Source organism: Aphidius gifuensis, linkage group LG3 (genome assembly GCF_014905175.1).
Source record: "Aphidius gifuensis isolate YNYX2018 linkage group LG3, ASM1490517v1, whole genome shotgun sequence".
Taxonomy (NCBI): Eukaryota; Metazoa; Arthropoda; class Insecta; order Hymenoptera; family Braconidae; genus Aphidius; species Aphidius gifuensis.
The window spans coordinates 19,994,964-20,019,799 of record NC_057790.1 but is presented as its reverse complement, the minus strand read 5'-3'; the positions used below and the strand labels follow the sequence as shown (position 1 = coordinate 20,019,799).

Below are 24,836 nucleotides of genomic sequence, written 5' to 3'. Positions count from 1 at the left end.
AACACCGACTATGGTTTATTATTGAATCCATTAAAATTTGCTGCTCTAAGTGCAATATTCTATTTTATTTTTTTTATAATGTGTCATTTAAATATTATTATGTTTTTTATTTATTAATTTATTTTTCAAGTAAGTATAAATATTTTTATTTTATTATAATACTTTTATTACGTATTAGTCGGAATATATTTCATAAATTTTCAAATAATGTTCAGCCATTTTGTAGATGTTGTTTGACTGATGCCAACTCTCGATGTCGTTCAATGAAAATGCGTCTATATACGTAGCACAAAAAAAAAAAAAAAAAAAAGAAATTAATCAACATGGCCGCCAGTCTAATTGGAAGGTGTGTGTGCCAATGAAAAAAAAAAAACTAAAAAAAAACAATATATATATTGTATTAAATCCAAATCATCATAAATTATTGTGAAAATTTAATAAATAATAATAATTATTTATTGTGGATTGATATTTAATTATTAAAAAACTAATTATTCATTGAAAGTGAAGCAAAAAAGTATTTTATTCACGCCAAAGTCTTCCAATAATATTCAACTCAAAATGACTGCTCATGACCAGATGCGAGCAATGCTCGATCAACTTATGGGTACAGGACGTAATGGTAAATAAATTGTTAATAATAATATTAAACATTGTCAATAATTTTTTAATTAATTTATTAATTTATATTACAGGTGAGAATAATAAATTTCAAGTGAAATATTCGGATCCTAAAGTCTGCAAAAGTTTTCTAATGGCATGCTGTCCACATGAGATATTATCATCAACTGTGAGTATATATTTATTAATTATTAATAATTTAGAAATACATAAACAAAAATATTGACAAAAAAAAAATAAAAATACAAGTACGCTCCATTTTATTTTCCATATAAGTAAATAAAAAAATTTCACAAAAAGTGAATATTTATTTTGTTTAAATTAAAAATTTTAAAAGATAATAGAAAAATTATCTTTTAATTTTTATCATTGTCTTGAAATAGTATTTTGTGTAACAAGGGCAGAAAATTGAGAATTGCGGATGAGTGGGTGCGCGCGCAGCGCGCACACACACATCCACAATTCTCAATTTTTATGCCCGAGTTACACACACTATTTTTTGCCATGAATGTTTCGAAACCGAGATTTTGATGCATGTGACTTTAATAATCAATTAAATTAATAATAATAATTAATTGAATCAATAATAATAATCAATTAAATTAAAAATAAAAATTAATTTAATCAATAATATCAATTAATTTAATAAACAATAATAATCAATTAAATCAATAATATAATTAATTAAATTAATATCAATAATCAATTTAATAAACAATAAAGATCAATTTAAAAAATGATAATAATCAATCCAATAAATAATAATAATAATCAATTAAATTAATAATAATTAATTAAATCAATAATAATAATCAATTTAATAAACAATAATAATCAATTAAATCAATAATAATAATCATATAAATCAAAAATAAAAATTAATTTAATCAATAATATCAATTAATTTAATAAACAATAAAAATCAATTTAATAAATAATAATAATCAATCCAATAAATAATAATGATAATCAATTTAATTAATAATACTAATCAGTTCAATAAATAATAATAATTAATTTAGTTTATAATAATATTCAATTGAATTGATCATAATAATCAATTTAATTAATAATAATAATAATTAATTTAATTTACAACAATATTTAATTGAATTAATAATTATAATCAATTAATAATAACAATTAATTAAATTAAAATTTAATAATGACATTAATCAGTTGAATTCATTATAATGTGGTCTATTGACTTAGGACCAACGAACATACGTCACACAAACACATACACGACAATAAAATATCAAGCCAACGTGACTCTTGAATAATGTTATTTCCCCGGTGCTAATCCACCGCCGGGAGTGCACAAAATTTTCGAAGTGTGTAGAAAAATTTTCTACACAGTTCTCTACCACGCCGAGAGTGTATAGAATTTTCGCAGTGTCTAAAACTACGCCGACAGGAGAAGTTCCGGAATATGCCGTTTTCGAGGCTGAACGCATGCATCGAAAATCGAGGTTTCGATACATGAATGGCAAAAATATAGGGAAAAAATAGTTTTTTTTTTAAATTTATTTTTATTAACTCTATTTGATATCACAGTTTTTATAAAAATATATTTAAAAAAAAAAATGTAAAGCTCTTGTATTGACAGGGTCATAATATATTAATAAAAAAAATGTTTTAATCACGCTGTGGTGAGTGGCGTTATCGAAACAATAATTGCTAAAATATAAAATAAGAAAAATTAAATATATGAATTTTATAATAAAGCTGGGGTGGAAGCTTTTAGCGAATGTTAGCGACTTTTCCGTGAGTATGTAAAATATAAAAACAAAAATCCTTCAATGATAAACAAAAAGAAAAATATATTAAATTAAATTTAAAAACAAAAAATCCGATCGCACGTCCAAGCAGCCATTCGTCATAATCGTAAGTAAAAAATGCACTGTGCAAATTAAATAATTAAAGATTAAAAAATATTTAAAATAAAAATTAAAAAAAAAACACATTGATTAAGCAATATTTGCATGATAAACAGTCGCGTTAATTGTTTTTTTTTTTTTTTTTTTTATTTCAACAAAATAGCATTATTGCTATTTATATAAATTAATAAAAAAATAAATATATATAAAGAGTAATAGAAAATATAATTATACCAGAAGACTGGAGGATACGAGAGAGAGGATATTATTGCGACTGAAATTAATCACACCAATTGATGTACGTATTAATGGATCTAGATTCAAATATTGAAAATTAAAAAAAGAAATATAATTAAAATTTTAATACCGAAATATAAAAAACAAATTAAAATTAATATTAATAATCGTAATTATATCTGAAATATTGTGACAATATATTAAGGTGTGTGTGCTGATTGTAGCATCATTATCATCACAATTGCGCGTGAGGCCAAGACGGTGTGTTGCCACTCTGTAAGTCAATTTAACTGAATATTGTATACCTTTAATAGAAATATTTATTTAAATTAATCAAAAAAAAAAAAAAAATTAATTATATATATAAACAAAGAAAACCTTTATCGCGAATTATAAAATAATTTACAATTTGATTTTATTTATTTATTTTTTTATTCAATAAATAATACAAATACAACAAATACAATAATAATAAATATCCTAATTAATTTTTTATTTATTTTATTTTTATTTTTTGTTAAATTCAATTTTTTTATTAATAATAATATGAATATTATAGAATAAATGTGTGAGTAATTGTTTGAATGTAAGCAGTCGAAAGTGAGAGTGTAAGAAAATTTATTTGAGTGAAAAAAAATTACATAAATATTGATATTTTATTTTTGTTTTTTTTTTTGTTTTTTTTTTAAAAAAATTAAAATTGCGTTGTAATGATGCATTTTGAAAAATAAATTTATTAATTTATTTGTTAATATATTATTTATGATTTTTAAATCGCAGCGCATGGACCTGGGAGAATGCCCCCAGATTCACGACTTAGCATTGCGTGCTGATTTTGAAGCTGCCCAAAAGAAAAAAGATCATTTTTATGATATCGATGTGAGTATTATAAATTTAATGAAAAAAAAACAAATATAAATAATTGAATAAATGAATAAATATGTTATTTTTAATTGTTTATAGGCAATGGAACATTTGCAAAGTTTTATTGCTGATTGTGATCGTCGTACTGAACAAGCAAAATTACGTCTTGCTGAAACACAAGAAGAATTAAGTGCTGAAGTTGCTGCAAAAGCAAATAGTGTACATGTACTTGCTGAAGAAATTGGTAAAAAATTAGCAAAAGCTGAACAACTTGGTGAAGAAGGTTTTGTTGATGAATCAATGAAATTAATGAGTGAAATTGATGATTTAAGAAAAAAAAAAACTGATGCTGAACAAGAATATAGAAATAGTATGCCAGCATCAAGTTATCAACAACAAAAATTACGTGTTTGTGAAGTATGCAGTGCTTATCTTGGTATTCATGATAATGATAGACGTTTAGCTGATCATTTTGGTGGTAAATTACATCTTGGATTTATCAAAATACGTGAAAAATTAACTGATTTAGAGGTAAATATTGATGAAAGAAGAAAAGAAAAACGTGAATCAATGATGGATAGAGATAGACATCGTGAAAGAGAAAGAGAAGAACGTGAACGTGATTATCGTTGTGATAATAGAGGACGAGGTGGTGGTGGCCATAATGGAGGTGGTGGTCATAACGGTGGTAACGGTTATAATGGTGGTGGACATAATGGTGGAGGTGGTGGTCATAATGGTGGTGGAGGTCTAGGATATAGAGATCGTGATCGTGAAAGAGAAAGAGAACGCAGAGATAGAGACAGAAGACGATCAAGATCAAGAAGTCGTGGCAAAAGGTAATTTAATAATAAAAAATAAATAAATAATATTAGAAATTAGACATGTAGATGACTTGTCATAAAAATTTTATTAAATTGATTACAATTGATAATATAAATTTTTTTACTTTTTTTAGAGCAAGACGTTCACGCAGCAACAGCCGAAATCGTAGATCACATTCACGACGAAGTGGATCCAATGATCGTAAACGATAATTTAATTATCTTTTATTTATCATTTCTTTTTTTTTTTTTTTTCGTTTTGGATAAAGTTATTCTAGACAAATGACATAATTACTAATGACTATACGCATTGATAAAGAAAAAAAAATGAAAAAACACGTTTTTTAATCATCACGTGCTCTCCCAGATCATCACCAGGAAGCAGACCTAATGTAAGCTCACTTGTAATCACAACTATTTTGTTGTTGTTATTATTATATTATTATTATTATTATTTGTAATTATTAATATTTTTTTTTTTTTATTTATTTAATTTTTCTTTTCTTTTTTGTTGAGTTTTGTAATCATTTTTTTCTAAAATTCAATTTCCAGACCCAATTAATCATTATTTACAGTCTTTACTTTTTTTTTTTTAACAATAATTTATTGTTGAATTATTATAAAGACAAGACATTTACTCTGACCTCTTTATCTCTTGCCCATGAATATTATTTTTTAATTTTAAGATTGAAAATAAAAAGATAATTATTTGCTTGCTCTGTATATTTAAATGAGGGAAATAATAAATTTTAAAAAAATCATTGTCTTATTGGAATTTTCCCAAGGTATATATTTAAAATGAGAAAAAAAAAAAAAACAAAAAAGCTTATAAACAATTTATAAAACGTGCACTCTGGAATAAAAAGTGAGTACGTATTTAAATTTTTGAAAATAATAAAAAAGAGAATAAAAATAAATAATAATAAGTATTTTTTTTTTTTTATATAAATTAAAACAATTGTAATAATATTGGTGAAAAATAATTTTTTGAATTTAAATTCGTATTAATGATTTTTTTTTTTTTTTGATTTTTTTACATTATAAATAATTAAATTGTATATAAATTAAGTTTTGATAAAAGAAAAAAAAAAAAATTAAATTTGAACATAAATAACAATTTATTTTTCATTAAATCAATGAATATTTTATTTTTTTTGTTCTCTTTTTTTTTTTTTTCTTCTTTTTATAGTCGATTATAATAGAATTAGCTCAATATTTAATGTAATATTCATCATCAATTGAATAAATAAAAAATACCATTCCAAAAAGGAAATGATAAAATAAAAAAAATAAAGAATTGTCTAAATTATTATTAATATATTTAATATGCTCATTGTTAAATTACACACTTGTCATTAATTGTCGTTGAATTTGATTATGTCTTATCCAGCATCGTTTAACATACAACCATATACTTTTTAATTCAAATTTACTACCTCTTTGTTTGCTCAATATATTTAAATAAATACCTAAAATAACAACAATACCTGACCACAAATATTGCATTGTAAATGGTTTATAAAAAAATAAAAAACTAAGTAATATTGTTATTGCTTTTCTGCATGTTGTAACAGTAACAGCAACAAATGCACCATTACTTTGTACCATTGTCAAAACAATTTGTATTCCTAAATATCCACTTACTGAAAATAAAAGTCCATAACCATAAGTCTCCAATGGATACTGTAACAATAATAAATAATATTAATTAACATTTAATTTAAATAATTGTTTATTGAATACATATATATACTTACATTTGAACAAAAAGCAATACTTTTTTCCATTTCTCCAGTGACTAATAATATAACAAATAAATACATAAAACCAATACTGTAAGACCACAAAACAACTTCAGTATTTGTTGCTTTATATTGTTTCATTGTTTTTTCTTGAACATTACCAATAGCAGCATCACATAATAATGCACATGATATCATAATAACACCATTAATACTGAAACGTGGTGATATCATACTATCAGCTAGTGTAAACATTGCAAGACCAATACAAAGTAAACCAGCAGCAATGAAATCTAATGTACCATATTTTTTTTTTTGTATTAATATACCACCAAGTAATACTGGTATTAATTTACAGCTTTTAAATATTACCTAGACAAATTATAAATATTTATTTTTCATGATAATATTAGGTATGATGATGATGATTTTATATTTATTTATTTATTACCTGTGTTGGATAATTGAGATAGCCAAGTGATGAATTTGAAAAACCCATTGTTCCCAATGTTAAAAATGCTAAAAACATATATGTTGATAATGGTATTGTTCGTGTTATACCTTTTAATTTACATTCAAGATATCCAAATAATGTGTAGTATCCAAATTGTATTAGTGTCATATACCAAATATAAGGTTTAAATCCATCCAGACTAAATATTAGCTCCTTGAATAAATAAAATATTTGGGTTTATTGTTGAATTCAATTTATAATTTATATAGGTATTATTTTTTATTTTTTTTACCTGAAGATATCCATAGAGAATATAAAAAACAAATATTCCAATTGAACACAAGATAAAACGAGATTTATCATTGCAATTTGTCAAATCAAAACATAATAATTTTATTGGTGGATTGTCTTTGACATCCTCTGGATGAAGTTTATTGTAATCTGTTTTTGACATTTTATGGCTTTTTTGATTGATATTCTAATCCTGATTTTGTTTAGTAAATTATTTATAATTATTTTTGATATTTATCAGCAATTAGTTGTCATTTTTTTCAATGGCTAACTTGTCAAATGAATAATTTGAATAACAACATTCACGTTTGATACATGTCATTTCTTTTTTTCTAAAATATATAAAATTATAAGAGGATGTTGGTGTGATATCTCTTATCATTATTAATATTTCATTTACCTTATCAGTATTTTTTTTTTTTTAACTTTTCTTGCTTCGAAAAAATAATTAACTTGTCATTCGTTTGACAATATTATTTTTTGCTAGAATTATTTGAAGTTCTTTTGATAATTCATTTGTATTGACAAGTTGTTGATATTGTTTATAATAATTTACTTAAATTCTACTAATTATTTGATAAACACACAAGTGTCACAAATGTCAGGAAAAAAAAAAAAATAAATAAACACCGGGTGTGTGTGTACGCCATTTTGACATTTACAAAAGCGGGAAATATTCAAAATAAAAACACAATAATAAAATTAATTTTTATATTGTTTTTATTATTTATATTATATTATATCTAAAAAATATATATTACGTTCATGTTTTAAAAAAAAAATACTATATTATTGTTGTAAAAATGCAGCAATCCCTCGTGGTTTTTTATTTGGTGGTGAAATACCAGAATTTATTTTTCTTTTTATTGATGGTGATTTTGTTTTATCTGTTATTTTAATTGGTCTTGATGGACCAGCATTATTTTCATTTTGATTCATGAGTTTTTGTAAATTTTGAGCAACATGAAAATCACAATGTTCTAGCCATCTATCAACTTCAATCATTTTTAAACAATCATCACATTTTTTCATTTCACTATTTATATTTGATGTTTTTTTTGAAAAAAATTGTGGTATTTTACAGTTTTTTAATTTACTTGTTTTTTCTTTTGTTAAATTTTTTGTATTATTTGTTAATTTTTCTTTTGTAATTGTTATTTTTTCTTTTGACAAAGTTTTAGTATTATTTGTTGTTTTTTCTTTTGTTAAAGTTTTAGTATTATTTGTTATTTTTTCTTTTGTCAATATATTTTTTGTACTTTTTGATTCATTAATGACAATTGTTGCTGATGATGATTTATTTTTTAAATAAACTTTAGCCACTTCTTGTAATTCCAAAGGTAATAATTTTACAACAGCTGGATCAATATTATCAAGATCAGGAAATATTTCTTTCAATTGATCCAATGCAGTTTCTTTCTTTTCTTCAATCTCAGAATTAACAACAGCTTGATCTTCATTATTATCTTCATTAAAAAAAATTGATTTATTTATTTCACCATCTTCAAGTGTACAATCATCAAAAAGATCTGGTGATGCATCAGTATTTAAATTTTCTTGTTGTTCATTTGGTAAATCAAGTTTTAAATTACTTGTTGATGGTACTGGTGGTATTAAAAATTCCGGATTTGAATCTTTTAAAATATTCATAAAAAATGAATTTTTAAAACTTTCACTGTCTAATGGTTTTGCTAAATTATTAACAGCAATGAGACTTGATTTTTTATCACAAACTTTAACGTCAATTGAATTGCTATCTTTTATTTTTTTATTAAATGACAATTCACAAATGCTATTTTTGACAATTGATGGTTTCTTTTGTTGCTCTTTTTTCTCATATGTTTTAATAGTTGATTCATTTTTATAATTTACACTAAAATCATTTGAATCATTTGATAATTCATCAATTGAATCAATTTTTTCTTCAATTTTATCCGTCGAATTTTTAACATCAATATTATTTTGTTTAATATGATTTTGTGTATCATTAGATTCTTGATCTTGAGGTTTTACATTAACTCCATTTTTAAAATAATTTAAAAAATCATTACTACCTTTTGAAGGAACAAATTTACCAGCAGACATACTAATAAGTGTTATTGGTTTTTGTGTTGCTTTTGTTATAACATCAATACACAAATTAGATATTTTGTCAATTTTATAATTTGTTAATGGTACAACTTTTGTTGTTGCTACAATTTTACCATCATTATAATAATGATAACCAACAGTCATTGTAACAGCTCGTCTTTCATTTTCTTCTTTATCTTGTTCAAGACGATCAACTAATTCAGCAGCAATATCACCAACCCATTGTTTTAATGTTTCTAATTTAGTTATTGCTTGTTTACCAGGAAAATTTTTACTAGCACCAATTGATTTACATATTAAACGATTTTGTACTGGTTCATTATCAGTACCTCTTGCAATATTCCAAAGCCAAAGACCAGTTTTTTCATCAAATCGTTTTTGTAAATCTTGAAGTGAAAAACGTAATAAATCAGCCATAACATTACAACCAAGTGATTCCATAACAATATTACCAAATTTACCACCAAGATTTCTAACTTTTTTAACTGGTAGAGATGAATAAAGACCTGGTACAGCAGATAGTGGTAAAATTGTTTGTCTATTTGGTTTATGTATACCACAAGCAAGTTTTGCTAATATTTTATTATATGATATACCAGCTGAACAACGATACTGACATTGTTTCCATATTTGTTCACGTAATTCTTCAACAATTAAACCAGCAATTGTTAGTTTTCTTGCTTGTTCATCACCCATTTCATCAAATGCAGCTTCAATCCATTTTTTAGTTCCTTCAGATCTTTTAATTTCATCATTACTATTATCATCACAATAACCAACAACAAATGAATTTGATAATTTATCAATTATACTATTTAATGATGTTGTATCTGTTGTATTTAATTTTTCATCAACAATATCAGTTATATCAAGATATGCTTCATCAATACTTGCTCTTTCAATAATATTACAATATTGTTTTAATACATCAATAACTTCACGTCCTGCTTTACGATATCTTGATGTATCAGGTTTATTTCTAATTGGTGGTACTGTTACCAATATAATATCATGACATTTTTCTTTAGCTTCTGGTCCTTTCATATGACGTGTTACTCCATGATCTCTTGCTTCATAATTTACAGCAATTATACTAAAATTTTAATTTATATTTTATTTATAAATTTTATACTGGTATATTATATTTATTTAAATAATAATAAATACCTGCTCGGTCCAAATGAACCATATTGAACAACAGCAAGTGGTTTTCCTTGTAATGCTGGATTTAATTTTGCTTCTACTTGACAAAAAAAACAGTCCATATCTATGAGAACAACAATTCTATCTTTTATTTTAGACATTTTAATATTTTTTTAATTAAACACACACGTTTTTTTATTAATTATTATTGTTATATTAATAAATCCTAGATGTAAACAATTGAACTTGTTAACTTTCTATGTATTTATATTATTTTTATAAATGACATTATGATAAGTTTATTTTTTTCTAATTAATTGACATTTGTTGTTAATTTTTATTCATTTGAATGATTTAAATAATAATGCAATGTTTATTGTTTATTGAGAATGTTTATAAATTAGTTTAACATTTCGCCACATGGAACGCTATGATTATTATTATTATTGTAAACTCGCCTTTATTATTTTTGCCGATGTTTATCGCGGTGGGTGCGCGCAGGGGGGTTTGCATTTTGTAAACTGTTGGCAACTCTAAATTAAGAAAAAAAAAAGCTTCAAACAATTAAAATGCTATTGTGAATTAAAAACATAAAAACTTAATAGAAATATAGTTTTTAATAATTAATAATTCATATGTTGTGTAACTAAGTGATTTATTGTTTTTTATATTATTATTAATAATATAAATAAAACATGGAAGGAATACCGGTCATAGAGGTTAGTTTTTTTTTGATATTTCTATATATATATTTACATTGTAAATCTAAATAAATAAACTAGTGTCAATTATTTAATAATTCAACTATTAATTTTAGGGCCAATCATTAATAATGGACCAACAATTGCGTCAAATGGAGCAGGAAGAAATACAAAAACAATTGGCAAGTGTTCCAGGACCATTACAAATACCACCAGGTCCACAACAAATGTTAACTGGTCCTCCACAAATGGCACCAGTTCCACCACCACCGCCACCACAATTATTATCAGTACCAACACAAATGCAACAACAAATGCCACCTGGACCACCACAAATGCCACTTGGTCCACCACAAATGCCACCTGGACCTCCACAAATGCCACTTGGACCACCACAAATGCCACCTGGACCTCCACAAATGCCACTTGGACCTCCACAAATGCCAACTGGACCTCCACAAATGCAACCTGGACCTCCTCCCCCACCACCACCACCACTACAATTACCTGCTCAAATGCAAAATCAGCCTCTCCCAAGTCTACTGAGTTTAAAAGTAACTCCACCAGATATGCAGAATCATCATCATCATCATCATCACCACCATCATCAGCATAATCATCATCAACAACAACAACAACAGCAACAATTTCACCAAGATCAACAATTTCAAGATAATCAAGAACAACAAAATAAAAATAATGAACGTGAAGTTAATGATGAAGTTGTTAAATTACCAGCTGCATTAGAACAAGCACTTGCTTTTAAAAATGAACGTGCCAAGGAAGTTGGTGCTGATCCAAATGAATTATTAATACCTGGAACTTCACCAACACATGAAACAACAAATGATGATACTGTTGTCATTGATTTTGTACCAGAACCAGAAGTTATAAGTGAAAAATCAACAACAAAATCAAATAAATTAGGAAAGAAAAAAAAGAAGAAAAGAAAAAAGAAGCATAATGGTATAACTAAAGAAATTAAAGATGATACAGTAGAAAAATTAACAGAAAAAGAAGATTTACCAGAAGTTGAATATATTCAAGATATACCTGAAATGTCAGAGCTTCAACCAATGCATCGTGTTTTTGCAAGAGTATTTGAAACATTTAGAATGATTGATTCTGAAACTGGTACAGATAAAGACAAAGGTGAATCAATTAATCAATATCCAGTAACAGCAGCAATTCAAACACCAAGTAAAATACATTTACTTGATGAATTTGATGATAATAGTGGTCAACAAAATCCACCAATTGGTGAAAATGGAGTAGCAAGATTATCAAAAAGAAAATTAAAAAGATTAAATAGATTGAGTGTTGCTGAATTAAAACAACTTGTTGGTAGACCAGATGTTGTTGAAATGCATGATGTTACAGCTCGTGATCCAAAACTTTTAGTACAATTAAAAGCACATCGTAATACAGTACCAGTACCACGTCATTGGTGTTTTAAAAGAAAATATCTTCAGGGTAAACGTGGTATTGAAAAACCACCATTTGATTTACCAGATTTTATTAAAAAAACAGGTATTACTGAAATGAGAGCAAGTTTACAAGAACGTGATGAAGCTAAAACATTAAAAGCTAAAATGCGTGAACGTGCTAGACCAAAACTTGGTAAAATTGATATTGATTATCAAAAATTACATGATGCATTTTTTAAATGGCAAACAAAACCAAGAATGACTATTCATGGTGATCTTTATTATGAAGGTAAAGAATTTGAAACAAGACTTAAAGAAAAAAAACCTGGTGAATTATCAGATGAATTAAGAACAGCATTGGGTATGCCTGTTGGTCCAAATTGTAATAAAGTACCACCACCATGGTTAATTGCAATGCAACGTTATGGACCACCACCAAGTTATCCAAATTTAAAAATACCTGGTTTAAATGCACCAATACCAGAAGGTTGTGCATTTGGTTATCATGCTGGTGGTTGGGGTAAACCACCAGTTGATGAAACTGGTCGTCCACTTTATGGTGATGTATTTGGTGTTGCTAGACCACTTGGTGGTGATATGCTTGATGAAGAAGTTGATCGTGGTATGTGGGGTGAACCAGAAAGTGAATCATCTGGTGAAGAAGATGAAGATGAAGAAGGTGATGAAGATGCTGATGGTGATGGTGAAGGAAAAGATGGTGATGCTGATGCTAGTGGACTTGTTACACCTGGTGCTGAAGGATTAATTACACCAAGTGGTATAACATCAATGCCAGCTGGTCTTGAAACACCTGATTCAATTGAATTAAGAAAGAAAAAAGCTATTGAAACTGAAATGGAAAATGATGATACACCAGAATTATATACTGTTTTACAAGAACGTAGAACCGAGGGACTTGGTGCTTCAATGATGGGAAGTACACATGTTTATGATATGACTGGTGCTGCTGGTGGACAAGCACCACCATCAGTTGTTGCTGCACGACGTGGAGCAACTGGTGAAGCTAGAAGTGACAGAGATGGTGCAGTTGAAGTTGCACTTGATCCAAGTGAACTTGACATGGACTCTGATGCAATGGCATCACGTTATGAAGAGACCATGAGATCAAGACAAGCTCATTTACGTCATGAAGATTGCTCAGATATGTTGGAGGATCATGTACAACGACAAAAGGTTATTATATTTTTTATTTATTTATTTTTTTTTTCTATATCTTTCACAAACTAATAATTTATTCGTTTTTTCGTTTATTACAGAGCAAAAGAAAACGTCAACAAGGACAAGAAGCAAAATCATCTAAAAAATACAAAGAATTTAAATTTTAAATCCAATTTCAAAGATATTAAATTCTTTTTTTTCAATTATATATTATAATTAACATGTTGGAATTATCGTGTTACACGATTAAAACCTGAGAAACTAGAATAAAAAAAAAAAAAACAAAAAAAAAAGAGAAAGAAATATTAAAATTTGTATCATTTAATGAATGTAAAATTAAATATCAAAATTTAATTTTATATTTATTATTAATAATTAATAAAGTTAATTAACAATAAGTTTATAAATGATTATACTAATTATTGAAATAATTATTTTCAAGTGAATATATTGTTTAATTTTATTTCATCACCAATGATTCTGTTTGTTTTTTCGTGTTTAATCATTAATTTTTTTATTAATTCACAAAAGTCTTTAAGTTTTTCGTGAAAAATATTTTTGAGAATTGCTTCTGCTCACAGCCCCTGTGAGCAACAGCATGTTTCTAATAATTTTATAAAATTAAAATTAAAAACATTCTACAAATATTTGGTAGTTGTAATTTAAAAAACCATCAATTAATTTGTTAATTTATTTATTAACTATTTATAAACAAACATGATCAACAGCTGATTATGACAGATTGTTAAAAAATAATTTTTTTTTTTCTTTTTTCCCCCACTATACTGGTTAAAGAACAGCTGATTCCTAACCCACACTAGTATAAAAAATACATAAAATTATTTAACCGGCATAATTTTGCATAATTGTATGAAAACATCAACAACAATGAGATGTTTAATAAATAAATACATTAAAAAAATATTAAAACTACAAATTGAGCCAATAAAATCATCAAGATATTTATTTTCATCACAAATATTAAATGACAATGTAAAAAATATTGACTCATCACGTTCATCAAAACATTTATATGCAAAAATAAAATCATGTGGACCAATATCAGTAGCAGATTACATGAGAGAAGCATTAACTCATCCAACCCAAGGATACTACATGAAACGTGATGTATTTGGTAGCAAGGGTGATTTTATAACATCACCAGAAATATCACAATTATTTGGTGAAATGATTGGTATATGGGTTTTTAGTGAATGGAAAAAAATAACAAATAATAATTTTCAACTTGTTGAACTTGGTCCTGGTCGTGGTACACTGAGTAAAAGTATTTTAAAAATTTTTAATCAATTAAAAGTTGCTGATAAAATGACAATTCATCTTGTTGAAATAAGTCCAGCATTATCTGAAATACAAGCTAATAATTTATGTATTACATCAAAAAAAAATACACAATTTGGTGTTGATTGTAATAATATTGGACATTATCAAGAGGGTATTACTGATAATGGTGTTAAAGTATTTTGGTATCAATCAATTGAACATATACCTAAAAAATTTAGTATATTTATTGCTCATGAATTTTTTGATGCATTACCAATTCATAAATTTCAAAAAAATAAAAATACATGGAGTGAAATATTTGTTGATATTGATAAAAATATTGATAATAAATTTCGTTTTGTTTTAAGTAAAACACCAACATTATCTAGTCGTGTATTTATATCTGTAAGTATATGAAATTAATTAATTTTATGATTTAAAAAATAATGTAAAATTATTAATTTTAGGATGATGAAAAAAGAGATCATGTTGAAATTAGTCCACAAAGTATGATTATCATTGAATATATGGCAAATTTTTTGTATAATTATGGTGGTTTTAGTTTGATAGCTGATTATGGACATAATGGTGAAAAAACAGATACATTTAGAGCATTTAAAAATCATCAACAACAAGATCCATTGTTAAATCCTGGCACAGCTGATTTAACAGCTGATGTTGATTTTTCAATGATTAAAAATACAGCTATTAAAAATAATAAAACAATTGTATTTGGTCCAGTTAATCAACGTGATTTTTTATTACAAATGGGTATTGATATTAGATTAAAAATTTTAATGGATAAAATTAATGATGAAGAAAAAAGTGAATTAAAATCTGGCTATCATATGATTATTGATGATGATAAAATGGGTAAATGTTTTAAATTATTAGCTATGTTTCCATCAATATTAGCTGAACATTTAAAAAAATGGCCAGTTGCTGGATTTTTAAATGATAATTGTAAATAGCTAAACTCTTTCAATGACATTATAAATCCAATTTTGATATGCTGCTAATTCAGTATAAATAATTGTATGACCTCCGGTAATTGTAGCTGCTGAAATTATTCCAACAAGTTTATCATCAATCATCAAAGGACTACCACTATCACCCTGGTAAAAAAAAAAAACATAAAAAATATTTAATAATATATTTAATTATGATTATTAATTTATATTATTATAATTACCATTGTAACTGCTTGACTTGGCCACATGACTTTAGCACAACTTTGATGTAAGTTAATTAGATTAATTGCAAAAAGTTTAACACATGAAATTTTATCAATTTTTTTTAATTGAATATGTTGTAAATAATTTATTGCTGTTGGATTATCACCCCAACCAACAGTATCAAAATGTGTTACTAAAGAATTATGTTGTGTTTCGAAATACGTTGAAAGAGTAATTTTGTTTACATAATTATTAAAATATACTGGCTTTTCTAGCTATTTATTAAATAAACAAAAAACAAATAATTAAAAATTATTATAAAATTATATTATTATTGATAATTACTTTTAATATTGCCACATCATTATTCCATAATTGTTGATGATTATATTTTTCATGATAAACAACATATTTGACATTTCGTATTTGTCCATTATTTAATGTGTTTAATTTATCATTTGTACCAGCTATTATTATGACATTTGATACAATAACATGACCAGCATCAAAGACAACACAACTTGCAGCTGTTAGTACATGCAATGATGATACCAAATTTCCACTACACACATGATGATTATTATTTTTTATTGATACAATATGAGGATAATCTTCAATTGGTTTTATTACACCACGAATTATTTTATTTGTTTTTTTTCCATTACATACTTAAATTAAAATTTCATAATTTATTAAATTATATTGATAATTTATTATTTTTATTTAAAAACTTACAAATAATGGTGAATAAAAAAAGTGTGAATTGAAAAATATTCATACTTTTAATTTAATTTATTTCTAAATTATTTTCTGTCTTGAAACAATGATAGATAATAAATTTATGTAAAATTTATCTCATTAAATTTGGCATGAAGATATAGCTCGAAATTATTATCATTTAAATAAATATTACAAGATAAATAGATTTTTATAAAATTTTTTAGTCTATGTGCTTAAAATTTAATCATAATTATAAAACGAAAAATGATAATATTTATTTTTATTGTTAGTTCATGAAAATCATAAATCAAAAAGTTTATTTTCTTATTTTTCAATGTGGTTTTATCATTTCGTAAACCAGGAATTTAAAACTTTGAAATTTTAACATTATTAGTGACGAGATAAGTAAATACCAATCAGTAGAAACCACGTCAGTAGAAAAAAAAATATATTTTTTTGTGACGCACAGCAAGTAGACACGTATAGAAGTTAAATAAATTTCATCATCATCATCATGATCATGATGATCAGCATCTGTATTTGGGGAAGAGAAGGGATAGAAACAATCTCTCCAATAAATTTTTTGCTTTTCTCTCATTATAGTTTTCAAACAAGCAGCGATATAAAGTAATTTAAAAAATAAAAAAAAGCAACGCACAAGTAATTTTATTATTAAATGAAAAATTTATTAAATTATTTTATAACAATATATAAAGTTTATTTTATAATAAATTCATAAAAAAACAAAAAAACAAGCTAATGTATTTCGAAAGTTAAATAGATTGATAAAAATAATAATTATAAAAGTATTTATTTAAAGTAAAAAAATAAATGTATACGTGTTGATAAGTGTACCGTTATTAAGATAATAAAACCACGTTCAATCTATTCAGGAAAAAAAATTGAAATATATATTGATAATAAAATTGTTGTTGAATAACCAGGAAAATATATATATTTTCCTTTTTCAATAATTATAAAATTTAATCTTGCTGATGTAATTATCTATATGAAAAATATTGTGAATCTAATAATTACTATTTGCAAATTTATAAATAATAAAAATAATAATAATAAAAATAAGTGAAAACAGTGTGGTGTATGTGTGACGTCATGAGACACCAAAAAAGGCCTACAATGTCAGCCAAGATATTATTTATAATATTATTATATTATTTTGTGCCAACATCAAAAAGTTATTTTTCAACAACTAAAAATATTGATCAACAATGTTTTTGTAAGGTATGTTATATTTATTTAATAAATAATATTAATTTTAAAAAACATAACCATGAAGTTTGACATGTCAACAATCATCAAAACAATAAACAAAAAAAACCAAAACATATGAATTTATGTTTGGTTGATTAATTATAAAACAATTGTTTAATTATTGTTAATTTGGTTTTTTTTTATTTATAGTTGGAAGGATCAATTGATGATTGTAGCTGTAATATTGATACAGTTGATTATTTTAATAATATGAGAATATATCCAAGACTTCAAAGTTTATTGATAAAAGATTATTTTCGTTTTTATAAAGTTAATTTAAAACAACCATGTCCATTTTGGGCTGATGATAGTAAATGTGCAATACGTTATTGTCATGTACAACAATGTCAAGATGATGATATACCAGTTGGTTTAAAAGGTGAAACACGTAATCATCAAATTTATATTGAAAAAAAATATGATAAATATTTATCAACAAATCAAATGATAAATTGTGAACAAACAGCTAAAGATCATAATAAAGAACTTGGTTATTTAAATACAACAATTAGTTCTGAAAATTATAAAGAATTTGAAAGATGGCAAAAACATGATGATGAACAAGATAATTTTTGTATAACTGAAACATCACCTGGTGAATATGTTGATCTTTTATTAAATCCAGAAAAATATACTGGTTATAAAGGACCAAGTGCACATAGAATATGGAGAAGTATTTATTTAGAAAATTGTTTTAGACCAGAAAAATCAACACATAATTTTATTCAAGCATCACAAATGAGTGGTAATTATTTTTAATTCAAATAAATTACAAGCCAAAAAACATTATATACTTACTTATTATTATATGTATTTTAAATTACAGGAATGTGTTTAGAAAAAAGAGCATTTTATAGAGTTGTATCTGGTCTTCATGCAAGTATAAATATACATTTATGTTCAAAGTATTTATTGCCAAATCAAAATAATCTTGGTATTGTAACAACTGGTGCTGAATGGGGTCCAAATTTACCTGAATTTCAACGTATGTTTTCACCAGATACAACTGGTGGTGAAGGACCAAATTGGCTTAAAAATGTATACTTTATTTATTTATTAGAATTAAGAGCACTTGATAAAGCTGCACCATATTTAAAACGTGAAGAATATTATACTGGTAATGATGATGGTGATGAAGAAACAAGACAAGCTGTTGATGATATACTGGAAGTTGTCAGGTAATTTATTTTTTATTATTAAATTATATATAAATAAATTACTAATGAATTGTATTATTTTTTTTTTTAAAGATCATTTCCAAATCATTTTAATGAGAGTTGCATGTTTAATGGTGGCTCTGAGGCAATTATGCTTAAAGAAGAATTTCGTCAACATTTTTTAAATGTATCAAGAATAATGGATTGTGTTGGTTGTGATAAATGTAAATTATGGGGTAAATTACAAGTTCAAGGACTTGGTACAGCATTGAAAATATTATTTTCTGGTAAATTTGATGAATGGTCACCAACAGTTAATAAAAATATTGATAAAAGAAATTTTTATCTAGAAAGAAGTGAAATAGTTGCACTATTTAATGGTCTTGGAAGGTAAATATCATTTTTTATTATTAAATTTTTTTGTTATTAATGATGATTTATTTGTTTTTTTTTTTTTTTTTTTAGATTATCTGAGAGTATATTTGAACTTGAAAGATTTCGTCAAATGATGCGATAGCCTAAATTGAGGTCTTCAAAAAATTACCTCATATCAACAACACATCACACATAGATTAATAGTAATATAATATTTTTTTCCTTTTATGATAAATTAATCACCACTCGAGCTATTGGTGATTTATATTTTCATTAAAAACATTGCACATTATATAAAATTTAATTTTATTTCAATATTTATAGAAAAAAAATTGCTCACTTTTGCAGTTTGATTTTTATCATACCAATTTTTTAGTCAAAATTCATTGTTAGATTTTATAAAAAAATTTTTTACACACGGTGTAGCTTCAGTGAATTTACATTACAAATTATTTTTTGATACAGAGTTTTTTTTTTTTTTTTTTTTTTAACGACAAAGAAGTGTTAAGAATTTTTTTTTTCTCTAATGTACCTACAATCTGACTGCGTCTGTGATAAAATTATTTATTTATTTTTTTCTTTTCAATGCACATTTTATTTAATTTTTTTTTCATTTCAATTGATCATTAATTATCTATTTATCTTTTAATACTTTATTTTAATACAAAATAGATAGTAGCAAGTTGATGATTTGATTTTTTTTTTTAAATAATTTTTTTTTTCGATTTCTTTTTCGTTGATGCATTTTTATTATTTATTAATATTATTTAATCTCAATTGTTATTAAAATGTTATTTTGTAAATTTAATATATTATATATAGATCAGTATGATTTGAATGAAAATTTTTATGTACATTTTTTTGTATGAAAATGAAACTAAAAATTGAATGATTAAAATGTAAGAAGAATTTAAAGATGAATTATATTCTTGAGGCTGATATATTTAGAAGAAATTAAATATTAAGAAAAAAAATTTGTAAAAATGATTAATTTATTACATTCAATTATATATTGTAATGAGGTAATTTTTATTTCTTACAGAAATAAAAATAAAACAAATAATTATGTAGTTTAATACATATGATAAAATAATATTTAAGGACAATTATGATGAAGTTGGTGGTGGTGGTGGTGGTAAGAATGGTACCCTTGGTGGAAAAGGTGGTTGAAATTGATGCTGTAAATGTGGTGGTGGTGGTGGTAATGGTGGTGGATGTTGCCATTCTTGTTGTGATTGAAATTGTTGAAAACGTGGGGGTCCATTAGATGGTGGTGGTGGTGGAGGTGGTGGATATTGTCCAACAGATGGACCTTGTCCAGGCCAATGAACTGGTGGTGGAGGTGGTGGTGGTGGTAGCTGTTGTTGTGACATCATCATATGTGATGGCATTGGTGGATGCATACCAGGTGGCATAGGTGGATGAGAATTTGATGGTGGTGGAAGAGGAGGAAGAGGAGGATTATGACTCATTGACATTGGAGGTGGTGGCGGTGGTGGTGGTACAGCTATTCCATGATGCATCATAGGACGATGATCTGAATGCATTTGATGATTCATTGGTCCTGGTCCTTGAGCTGACATTATTGGTGCATCAGCAAATAATTGATGAGGACGATCAGCATGGGATAATGGATTTTGAGCTGCTAAAAGACGTTCAGCTGCTGAACCATGACGTTCACCTTTTACATCACGTTTAAATGCATATGATACTGATATTGGACGATTACAAAGAAATTGACCATTCATTGCTTCAATACTTGCATCTGATGCATCAAATGATGCAAAATTTATAAATGCAAAACCTTTTGAATTACCAGTTTCTGGATCACGCATTATCTAGACATAAAAAATTAATTAATTGACATGTTTTTGTAAAAATATAATAATGCAATTCTAAAAGAAAATAAATTTACCTTTGGTGTTTGAAGAATAATTCCAAAAGCACTAAATGTATCATACAATAACTTTTCATCAACTTCAGGATCTAAATTACCAATAAATATATTTGCACCAACATCAAGATTTTTTTGATGTGAACTTGCTTTATTAACTCTTATTGGTTTACCATAAAGTTTTATCATATTCATGCATTTAACTGCATAATCAGCATCTTCTTCACCCATAAATTCAACAAATCCATAGCCTTGATGTAACTGTGTAACTCTATCTTTAGGCATGTGAACATTTACTACAAAAATAAAAAAAATAAATTAACATTTTATTATAATTTAATTTATAATTATTTTTAGTTTACCAATTGGTCCAGATTGAACAAATAAATCCCATAATGAAGTTTCAGTCACTTGATCATCCAAACCACCCACATAAATTGTGGCATCTAAAATAAAAAAAAATATTTATTAAAAAGGATAACTCATAACCTCAAAATTGTTTGACTTAAATTTTTTTAACAAACAATTTACTCAAAAATTTAATAAAATTCTTTTGTATAGAGGTGAGTCAATTTATTTATGATAAATTGAATTGTTTTTTGGCTTTTGGTGTTAATTATAAATAATTTTTTACCTTGATTTCGTTCTGAAACTGGACCGGCCGCCATGATTGTTGCTGTTGTTGTCAAAACTCAAACGTATTATTTACAACACCAACAACAAGGCACATGCATCCTATCAGATGATCCCCACACACTCGCGAATCTTTTGATGACGTCATTACAGTTGTCTATGTAATATTAAAAAAAGAGTTAAAAGTCCAATAAACTTGAGTATAAGTAAAAAAAAATATGCATAAACGTTGATAAGATTGCTGATCTGGAAGAAGTATTAAAAAGCATATTGGAGATTGGAGTAATTATTTTATTATATTGTGTTTATATTATCAACAAAAATAATACTTAAACATGTTGAGTGCAGCAAAAATTACCAAGGTAAAATAATAAAATATATTAAAATCATTTAATCTAATTGAATTTCAATTAATTATAATTATTATGTTACAGAATTTCATAAGAGTATGTCGTGAATACAGTACCCAATTATCTTTAAATGATGTTGTTATTGTTAGTGCAACAAGAACACCAATAGGATCATTTCAAGGTTCATTATCATCATTATCAGCAACTAAACTTGGTGCTATTGCTATACAGGCAGCAATTGAACGTGCTGGAATTGACAAGCAACAGATTCAAGAAGTTTATATGGGAAATGTTTGTCAAGGAGGTGTAGGTCAAGCACCAGCAAGACAAGCAACAATATTTGCTGGTAAAAATTATAATAAACATGATAAAAACAAAAAACACTTGATAATTTGTTGATGAATTGTTTTTCAGGTCTTCCAAAATCAACAATATGTACAACAATCAATAAAGTATGTGCAAGTGGTATGAAAAGTGTTATGTTAGCTTCACAATCACTTCAATGTGGACATCAAGATGTTATTCTAGCTGGTGGAATGGAATCAATGTCAAATGTACCATTTTACATGAAACGTGGTGCTACTCCATATGGTGGTGTACATCTTGATGTAAATAATTTGTTTAATTTAATTAATATTATTATAAATGATTTATTGATAAATAGAAAAATATTATATTTTTAGGATGGAATTGTTATGGATGGTTTAACAGATGTTTATAATAAATTTCATATGGGAAATTGTGCTGAAAATACAGCTAAAAAATATAATATAACAAGAGAACAACAAGATGAATTTGCAATTAAAAGTTACAAACGTTCAGCTGATGCATGGAAAATGAATGTATTTAAAGATGAATTGGTTAATGTTAATGTACCACAAAAAAGAGGAAAAGCTGATGTTATTATAACTGAAGATGAAGAATATAAAAGAGTTGATTTTGAAAAATTTAAAACACTTAAAACAGTATTTCAAGTAAGTTTATCATATACTTTTATAGTTGTAAATAATATATATCTATATGAATTAATTTAATTAATAATTTTAGAAAGACAATGGTACTGTTACTGCTGGTAATGCATCAACTTTAAATGATGGTGCTGCTGCAATGATTTTAACAACAAGTAAAATTGCACAAAAATTAAATCTCAAACCACTTGCTAGAATTGTTGGTTTTCAAGATGCTGAAACTGATCCAATTGATTTTCCAATTGCTCCAGCATTAGCAATTCCAACTGTAAGTTTAAAAATCTAATTAATATAAAAATATAATGATATAAATTTTATTTATTTATTATAGCTGTTGAAAAAAACAAATGTCAATAAAAATGATATATCAATGTGGGAAATAAATGAAGCATTTAGTGTTGTTGTTGAGGCTAATCAAAAAATACTTGACATTGATCCAGCAAAGGTTAATATTCATGGTGGTGCTGTATCTCTTGGTCATCCAATTGGGTAAATTATTTTTTGTTATTTAAAATAATAATCTATATACAATATTTTATATATTATTATTTTCAGAATGTCTGGAGCAAGAATTATTGTACATTTGGTGCATGCATTAAAATCTGGTGAAAAAGGTGTTGCATCAATTTGTAATGGAGGTGGTGGAGCATCATCAATAATGATTGAAAAATTGTAAGTTATTCCTCAACTCAACTGCTCCAACTTTTATATATATGAAAAAAATGAGATAAAAAATATATTTTAAAATTAAATTTTGTATATTTTATAATAATGTTAAAATGAATATTAAATTTTTCTTGTCAAGTTTAATATTTACTTGATTTATTTAATATAAAACTGATAAATAATATCTGTATGAATAAAATAAAAAAAGTAAGTATTGATTTTAATTAATAAAAAAAAAACATTACAATACAAAAAAAGTCACCACAATGCCACAGGTCGCATCAAATATCATCACCACCAAGGCTAACATTATACACCAAGCATCCCTGTCAACTTTGTGATATACTGAAGGAAGAATTGAATGATAAATTTAATGGTCGTTATCAACTTGATGAAATTGATATAACATCATCTGGAAATGAGCACTACTGGAACATTTACAAGTATCAAATACCTGTTTTATTTTTTGAAAATCAGTATTTGTGTAAGCATCGTCTAGATGTTGAACTTTTAAAAAAAAAACTTGATAATTTAGATAAATAATAATCCATCAAATAAACCAAAAATTATTGATTAATTCATTTTTTTATATATCATCTCAACAAGCGTTTGTTGCATAAACTACAAAAAAAAGTAATTATGTTTTAACTTTCATTTAATTATTTTAAATCCATTAAAATTCATTTATGTTTTTGTGTTTATATCTCACCAAGAAGACTAGATATCAGGAGAATAAACTCAGGTGGAACTTCTTGTATCTCACACAGTAAATTTCTTTGTAGAAAAAAAATAAAAAAATAAAAAAATAAATAGTAAAGAAATTCTACCAAGAGTTGATAAATTGATGGAGGTATTTTATAAAAAGAAAAAAAAAAAAAAACCATTTTAAAT

The 24,836-nt window shown here is 25.5% G+C and overlaps 8 protein-coding genes across 12 annotated transcripts; 5 read left to right on the top strand and 3 right to left on the bottom strand.

Annotated features, from left to right (window-relative positions):
- The first annotated feature begins 310 nt into the window (after positions 1–310).
- LOC122852588 (putative RNA-binding protein Luc7-like 1) lies at positions 311–5,085 on the top strand. Of its 2 annotated transcripts, XM_044152484.1 has the most exons (6): positions 695–790; positions 2,739–2,799; positions 2,944–3,014; positions 3,519–3,617; positions 3,702–4,441; positions 4,561–5,085. In XM_044152484.1, exons 4-6 carry the CDS (start codon positions 3,522–3,524, stop codon positions 4,637–4,639), a joined length of 915 nt encoding a protein of 304 aa, XP_044008419.1. In that variant the 5' UTR covers positions 695–790; positions 2,739–2,799; positions 2,944–3,014; positions 3,519–3,521; the 3' UTR covers positions 4,640–5,085. The 2 variants fall into 2 exon arrangements, with proteins under 2 accessions (XP_044008418.1, XP_044008419.1); XM_044152483.1 differs by lacking the exons at positions 2,739–2,799; positions 2,944–3,014 and adding an exon at positions 311–622 and having other exon boundaries at positions 696–790.
- Positions 5,086–5,594: 509 nt separating this feature from the next.
- Positions 5,595–7,528, bottom strand: LOC122852587 (adenosine 3'-phospho 5'-phosphosulfate transporter 2). Of its 2 annotated transcripts, XM_044152482.1 has the most exons (5): positions 7,314–7,362; positions 6,915–7,245; positions 6,620–6,835; positions 6,184–6,540; positions 5,595–6,109 (listed from the first exon to the last, which is right to left on the bottom strand). In XM_044152482.1, the coding sequence occupies exons 2-5, from the start codon at positions 7,074–7,076 to the stop codon at positions 5,768–5,770; spliced, it is 1,077 nt and encodes a 358-aa protein (XP_044008417.1). In that variant the 5' UTR covers positions 7,077–7,245; positions 7,314–7,362; the 3' UTR covers positions 5,595–5,767. The 2 variants fall into 2 exon arrangements, with proteins under 2 accessions (XP_044008417.1, XP_044008415.1); XM_044152480.1 differs by having other exon boundaries at positions 6,915–7,528.
- Positions 7,529–7,691: 163 nt separating this feature from the next.
- LOC122852589 (DNApol-eta-like) lies at positions 7,692–10,376 on the bottom strand. The gene is made up of 3 exons (XM_044152485.1): positions 10,172–10,376; positions 8,181–10,097; positions 7,692–8,102 (listed from the first exon to the last, which is right to left on the bottom strand). The coding sequence occupies exons 1-3, from the start codon at positions 10,306–10,308 to the stop codon at positions 7,703–7,705; spliced, it is 2,454 nt and encodes an 817-aa protein (XP_044008420.1). The 5' UTR covers positions 10,309–10,376; the 3' UTR covers positions 7,692–7,702.
- Positions 10,377–10,637: 261 nt separating this feature from the next.
- Positions 10,638–13,757, top strand: LOC122852580 (splicing factor 3B subunit 2). Of its 2 annotated transcripts, XM_044152473.1 has the most exons (4): positions 10,638–10,866; positions 10,965–11,204; positions 11,247–13,469; positions 13,553–13,724. In XM_044152473.1, exons 1-4 carry the CDS (start codon positions 10,843–10,845, stop codon positions 13,619–13,621), a joined length of 2,556 nt encoding a protein of 851 aa, XP_044008408.1. In that variant the 5' UTR covers positions 10,638–10,842; the 3' UTR covers positions 13,622–13,724. The 2 variants fall into 2 exon arrangements, with proteins under 2 accessions (XP_044008408.1, XP_044008407.1); XM_044152472.1 differs by having other exon boundaries at positions 10,965–13,469; positions 13,553–13,757.
- Positions 13,758–14,254: 497 nt separating this feature from the next.
- On the top strand, positions 14,255–15,706 carry LOC122852585 (protein arginine methyltransferase NDUFAF7, mitochondrial). Its single transcript, XM_044152478.1, has 2 exons — positions 14,255–15,140; positions 15,203–15,706. The coding sequence occupies exons 1-2, from the start codon at positions 14,325–14,327 to the stop codon at positions 15,704–15,706; spliced, it is 1,320 nt and encodes a 439-aa protein (XP_044008413.1). The 5' UTR covers positions 14,255–14,324.
- Positions 15,707–16,117: 411 nt separating this feature from the next.
- LOC122852583 (ero1-like protein) lies at positions 16,118–20,408 on the top strand. Its single transcript, XM_044152477.1, has 5 exons — positions 16,118–17,872; positions 18,053–18,647; positions 18,729–19,080; positions 19,153–19,449; positions 19,525–20,408. The coding sequence occupies exons 1-5, from the start codon at positions 17,732–17,734 to the stop codon at positions 19,574–19,576; spliced, it is 1,437 nt and encodes a 478-aa protein (XP_044008412.1). The 5' UTR covers positions 16,118–17,731; the 3' UTR covers positions 19,577–20,408.
- Positions 20,409–20,481: 73 nt separating this feature from the next.
- Positions 20,482–22,079, bottom strand: LOC122852586 (splicing factor 3B subunit 4). The gene is made up of 4 exons (XM_044152479.1): positions 21,963–22,079; positions 21,691–21,774; positions 21,350–21,624; positions 20,482–21,272 (listed from the first exon to the last, which is right to left on the bottom strand). Exons 1-4 carry the CDS (start codon positions 21,994–21,996, stop codon positions 20,541–20,543), a joined length of 1,125 nt encoding a protein of 374 aa, XP_044008414.1. The 5' UTR covers positions 21,997–22,079; the 3' UTR covers positions 20,482–20,540.
- A 127-nt stretch (positions 22,080–22,206) lies between these two features.
- LOC122852581 (acetyl-CoA acetyltransferase, mitochondrial) lies at positions 22,207–24,755 on the top strand. Of its 2 annotated transcripts, XM_044152474.1 has the most exons (8): positions 22,207–22,323; positions 22,396–22,657; positions 22,726–22,919; positions 22,995–23,285; positions 23,359–23,547; positions 23,611–23,768; positions 23,835–23,951; positions 24,221–24,755. In XM_044152474.1, the coding sequence occupies exons 1-8, from the start codon at positions 22,297–22,299 to the stop codon at positions 24,486–24,488; spliced, it is 1,506 nt and encodes a 501-aa protein (XP_044008409.1). In that variant the 5' UTR covers positions 22,207–22,296; the 3' UTR covers positions 24,489–24,755. The 2 variants fall into 2 exon arrangements, with proteins under 2 accessions (XP_044008409.1, XP_044008410.1); XM_044152475.1 differs by lacking the exon at positions 24,221–24,755 and having other exon boundaries at positions 23,835–24,033.
- Positions 24,756–24,836: the final 81 nt, after the last annotated feature.